The following is a 5,825-nucleotide window of genomic DNA, read 5'->3' on the forward strand; positions in this document are numbered from 1 at the left end:
GGAGAGAGAGCGAGACAGAGAGAGGGAATAGAGAGAGAGTGGAGGTGGAGAGAGAGCGAGACAGAGAGAGGGAATAGAGAGAGAGTGGAGGTGGAGAGAGAGCGAGACAGAGAGAGGGAATAGAGAGAGAGTGGAGGTAGAGAGAGAGTGGAGGTGGATGAGATGAGCGAGACAGAGAGAGGGAATCGAGAGAGAGTGGAGGTGGAGAGAGGGAATAGAGAGAGAGTGGAGGTGGAGAGAGAGAATAGAGAGAGAGTGGAGGTGGAGAGAGAGCGAGACAGAGAGAGGGAATAGAGAGAAAGTGGAGGTAGAGATAGAGTGGAGGTGGAGAGAGAGCGAGACAGAGAGAGGGAATCGAGAGAGAGTGGAGGTGGAGAGAGAGCGAGACAGAGAGAGGGAATAGAGAGAGAGTGGAGGTGGAGAGAGAGCGAGACAGAGAGAGGGAATAGAGAGAGAGTGGAGGTGGAGAGAGAGCGAGACAGAGAGAGGGAATAGAGAGAGAGTGGAGGTGGACGAGAGAGCGAGACAGAGAGAGGGAATAGAGAGAGAGTGGAGGTGGAGAGAGAGCGAGACAGAGAGAGGGAATAGAGAGAGAGTGGAGGTGAGAGAGAGCGAGACAGAGAGAGGGAATAGAGAGAGAGTGGAGGTGGAGAGAGAGCGAGACAGAGAGAGGGAATAGAGAGAGAGTGGAGGTGGAGAGAGAGCGAGACAGAGAGAGGGAATAGAGAGAGAGTGGAGGTGGAGAGAGAGCGAGACAGAGAGAGGGAATAGAGAGAGAGTGGAGGTGGAGAGAGAGCGAGACAGAGAGAGGGAATAGAGAGAGAGTGGAGGTAGAGAGAGAGTGGAGGAGAGGAGAGCGAGACAGAGAGAGGGAATAGAGAGAGAGTGAGATGAGAGAGGGATAGAGAGAGAGTGGAGGTGAGAGAGAGCGAGACAGAGAGAGGGAATAGAGAGAGTGGAGGTGGAGAGAGAGCGAGACAGAGAGAGGGAATAGAGGGAGTGGAGGTAGAGAGAGAGTGGAGGTGGAGAGAGAGCGAGACAGAGAGAGGGAATCGAGAGAGAGTGGAGGTGGAGAGAGGGAATATAGAGGAGTGGAGGTGGAGAGAGAGCGAGACAGAGAGAGGAATAGAGAGAGAGTGGAGGTGGAGAGAGAGCGAGACAGAGAGAGGGAATAGAGAGAGAGTGGAGGTGAGAGAGAGCGAGACAGAGAGAGGGAATAGAGAGAGAGTGGAGGTGGAGAGAGAGCGAGACAGAGAGAGGAATAGAGAGAGAGTGGAGGTGGAGAGAGAGCGAGACAGAGGAGGGAATAGAGAGAGAGTGGAGGTAGAGAGAGAGCGAGACAGAGAGAGGGAATAGAGAGAGAGTGGAGGTGGAGAGAGAGCGAGGACAGAGAAGGGAATAGAGAGAGAGTGGAGGTGGAGAGAGAGCGAGACAGAGAGAGGGAATAGAGAGAGAGTGGAGGTGGAGAGAGAGCGAGACAGAGAGAGGGAAGTAGAGAGAGAGTGGAGGTGGAGAGAGAGCGAGACAGAGAGAGGGAATAGAGAGAGAGTGGAGGTGGAGAGAGAGTGGAGGTGGAGAGGAGAGCGAGACAGAGAGAGGAATCGAGAGAGAGTGGAGGTGGAGAGAGGGAATAGAGAGAGAGTGGAGGTGGAGAAGAGAGCGAGACAGAGAGAGGGAATAGAGAGAGAGTGGAGGTGGAGAGAGAGCGAGACAGAGAGAGGGAATAGAGAGAGAGTGGAGGTGGAGAGAGAGCGAGACAGAGAGGGGGGAATAGAGAGAGAGTGGAGGTGGAGAGAGAGCGAGACAGAGAGAGGGAATAGAGAGAGAGTGGAGGTGGAGAGAGAGCGAGACAGAAGAGAGGGAATAGAGAGAGAGTGGAGTAGAGAGAGAGCGAGACAGAGAGAGGGAATAGAGAGAGAGTGGAGGATGGAGAGAGAGCGAGAGAGAGAGAGTGGAGATAGAGAGAGAGTGGAGGTGGAGAGAGAGCGAGACAGAGAGAGGGAATAGAGAGAGAGTGGAGGTGGAGAGAGAGCGAGACAGAGAGAGGGAATAGAGAGAGAGTGGAGGGTGGAGAGAGAGCGAGACAGAGAGAGGGAATAGAGAGAGAGTGGAGGTAGAGAGAGAGTGGAGGTGGAGAGAGAGCGAGACAGAGAGAGGGATCGAGAGAGAGTGGAGGTGGAGAGAGGAATAGAGAGAGAGTGGAGGTGGAGAGAGAATAGAGAGAGAGTGGAGGTGAGAGAGAGCGGACAGAGAGAGGGAATGAGAGAAAGTGGAGGTAGAGATAGAGTGGAGGTGAGAGAGAGCGAGACAGAGAGGAGGGAATCGGAGAGAGTGGAGGTGGAGAGAGAGCGAGACAGAGAGAGGAATAGAGAGAGAGTGGAGGTGGAGAGAGAGCGAGACAGAGAGAGGGAAGAGAGAGAGTGCTTGACTATTTATCTTTACACAACACACTTTCCAGCTGGTCTTGGACCGGGTATGCATAACGTATCTAGTGCCAGTCCATTTTAAGCGGGTTGAGGGGCGTAAACTCTCCTACTGCCTTTGTCCTCATCTGACTTTAACACTTTACGTCAAGTAGCTCTTATAACGCTGTTAGTGTGTAAATACTACAGTAACAGCATTGTTATGAAGTAACCACCTAACTCTGTTACTATGTAATTACAAAGCTTATTACAAAGTTACTATATGAGCACCCCGTAAACATAAAGTAATTCACAAACCACAGGTTACCGTGGTAGCATAGGTTACTGCGGCGTCCGTTACCACGGCATCAGTTTCCACAGCATCGGTTACCGTGAGTGTTAGCGTTTAAACCTCACCATCCTGATAGGTCTGCAGGAGCCCATGTGATCGTTGTGGGCGTTCCATCTCTGGAACTCGGGGTACTCTCCGTGCTCCAGCATGTACTGTTGGCCCTTGAAGTCGGGGTGGTCGAAGCAAACGAAGGCACCGCTCTCCACGCGGATGGAGTTGACGCGGTTCATGAACCCACGGTCCTGGAAGTTATCACAGTCACCGCAGATCTCCAGCTTCCTGCCCGTGAAGCATTTCCCCTCGTAGAAACAGATCTGGGTAGAACACGGACACAGAGGACAGACACAGAGGACAGACACAGAGGACAGACACACAGAGGACAGACACAGAGGACAGAGACAGATTATTCACTAGACAGACACAGAGGACAGACACACAGAGACAGATTATTCACTAGACAGACACAGAGGACAGACACACAGAGACAGATTATTCACTAGACAGACACAGAGGACAGACACACAGGACAGACACACAGAGGACAGACACACAGAGGACAGACACAGAGGACAGACACAGAGGACAGATACAGACGACAGATACAGAGGACAGACACAGAGGACAGACACAGAGGACAGACACAGAGGACAGACACAGAGGACAGACACAGAGGACAGACACAGAGGACAGACACAAAGGACAGAACACAGAGGACAGACACAGAGGACAGACACACAGAGGACAGACACAGAGGACAGACACAGAGGACAGACACAGAGGACAGACACAGAGGACAGACACAGAGGACAGACACAGAGGACAGACACAGAGGACAGACACAGAGGACAGACACAGAGGACAGTTAGGTGAGGTAGAAATAGAGTCTGACCTACAGGATATGGTCTGAAGATAGACACAGCAACAGACAGTAGCTGTAAATGTTGATACATTTGATCTGTCACAATAAAGAGGGTTAAATTAAGTTATTGCATTATACATCATCATGGTGGTGGTGAGGCCAGTGACACGTTGCTTCTTGAAAGTCCAATATCTTTAAAACTTGGACTGCTGCCATGCAGAACATTTTGGGACTGTATCAACAGTGGACTAATGAAGAAATACATGTGTTTTGGAGTGGATTTTCCCTTTGTCTTAAGTTACTTAAGTTGAGTTAAGTTAAGTAAGTTAAGTTGAGTTAAGTTAAGTTTTAAAGATGCACTATGCAGAAATCACTCTGCCATTTCCTGGTTGCAAAAATTCTAATAATTTCACTTTATTTCTTGGATTACTTTTAAATTCAGAAAAGACGTTTACGAATGTTTTTCTCCATTTTGACTGTTTTCTCAAGGACATTTAATTAAGCATTGAAAAAAGGCACGAGTTTAAGTTTGTTCCGCCTGAGCAAGTCTGACCACCAATCAGAGACCACTATGATGACACACCAACTGATGACCACCAATCAGAGATCACTATGATGACACACCAACCGATGACCATAATGGAAAGTAATCAGATTACATTACTGAGTTTGGGTAATCCAAAAGTTACTGATAACATTTTTGGACAGGTAATTAGTAGGTAATTAGTAACTGTAACATAATACATTTTGAATGTAACCTACTCAAACCTGACAGTATGTGCAGTGAAAGTATTAAGACCCCTTGACTTTTTCCACATTTTGTTATGTTACAGCGTTATTCTACAATGGATTAAAAAAATTAAAATAGTCCGTAGAGCTCCGAGACAGGATTGTGTCGAGGCACAGATCTGGGGAAAGGTACCAAAAAATGTCTGCAGCATTGAAGGTACCCAAGAACACAGTGGCCTTCATCATTCTTAAATGGAAGAAGTTTGGAACCACCAAGACTCTTCCTAGAGCTGACCGCCCGGCCAAACTGAGCAATCGGGGGAGAAGGGCCTTGGTCAGGGAGTTGACCAAGAACCTGATGGTCGCTCTGACAGAGCTTCAGAGTTCCTCTGTGGATATGGGAGAAACTTCCAGAAGGACAACCATCTCTGCAGCACTCAAGCAATTAGGCCTCTATGGTAAAGTGGCCAGACGGAAGCCACTCCTCAGTAAAAGGCACATGACAGCCCGCTTGGAGTTTGCCAAAAGGCACCTAAAGGACTCTCAGACCATGAGAAACAAGATTCTGTGGTCTGAAGAAACCAAGATTGAACTCTTTGGCTGTATGTATAGCTGTATGTATAGCTGTATGTATAGCTGTATACTGTTTGTATACTGTATGTATAGCTGTATACTGTATGTATAGCTGTATACTGTATGTATAGCTGTATACTGTATGTATACTGTATGTAAAGCTGTATGTATAGCTGTATGTATAGCTGTATACTGTATGTATAGCTGTATACTGTATGTATAGTTGTATACTGTATGTATAGCTGTATACTGTATGTATAGCTGTATACTGTATGTGTACTGTATGGAAAGCTGTAAGTATAGCTGTATACTGTATGTATAGCTGCATGTATAGCTGTATACTGTATGTATAGCTGCATGTATAGCTGTATACTGTATGTATAGCTGCATGTATAGCTGTATACTGTATGTATACTGTATGTATAGCTGTATACTGTATGTATAGCTGTATACTGTATGTATAGCTGCATGTATAGCTGCATGTATAGCTGTATACTGTATGTATAGCTGTATACTGTATGTATAGCTGCATGTATAGCTGCATGTATAGCTGTATGTATACTTTATACTGTATGTACAGCTGTATACTGTATGTATAGCTGTATACTGTATGTATAGCTGTATACTGCATGTATAGCTGTATACTGTATGTATAGCTGTATACTGTATGTATAGCTGCATGTATAGCTGTATACTGTATGTATAGCTGCATGTATAGCTGTATACTGTATGTATAGCTGCATGTATAGCTGTATACTGTATGTATAGCTGTATACTGTATGTATAGCTGCATGTATAGCTGTATACTGTATGTATAGCTGCATGTATAGCTGTATACTGTATGTATAGCTGCATGTATAGCTGTATATAACTGTATATGTATAGCTGTAATAGCTATGCATGTATAGCT

At 46.8% G+C, this 5,825-nt stretch overlaps 2 protein-coding genes across 2 annotated transcripts in view; one reads left to right on the forward strand and one right to left on the reverse strand.

The window, feature by feature from the left end:
* Positions 1-2,801: 2,801 nt before the first annotated feature.
* On the reverse strand, positions 2,802-3,704 carry LOC120019922 (gamma-crystallin N-B-like). The gene is made up of 2 exons (XM_038963333.1): positions 3,648-3,704; positions 2,802-3,068 (listed from the first exon to the last, which is right to left on the reverse strand). The coding sequence occupies exons 1-2, from the start codon at positions 3,702-3,704 to the stop codon at positions 2,802-2,804; spliced, it is 324 nt and encodes a 107-aa protein (XP_038819261.1).
* Positions 3,705-3,757: 53 nt separating this feature from the next.
* LOC120019923 (gamma-crystallin N-A-like) overlaps positions 3,758-5,825 on the forward strand; it is a 16,695-nt gene continuing 14,627 nt past the window's right edge. The window contains exon 1 of the mRNA XM_038963334.1: positions 3,758-3,766. Coding sequence (XP_038819262.1) covers positions 3,758-3,766 — 9 coding nt within the window. The remainder of the gene's footprint in view (positions 3,767-5,825) is intronic.

Source organism: Salvelinus namaycush, chromosome 25 (assembly GCF_016432855.1).
Source record: "Salvelinus namaycush isolate Seneca chromosome 25, SaNama_1.0, whole genome shotgun sequence".
Classification (NCBI taxonomy): Eukaryota; Metazoa; Chordata; class Actinopteri; order Salmoniformes; family Salmonidae; genus Salvelinus; species Salvelinus namaycush.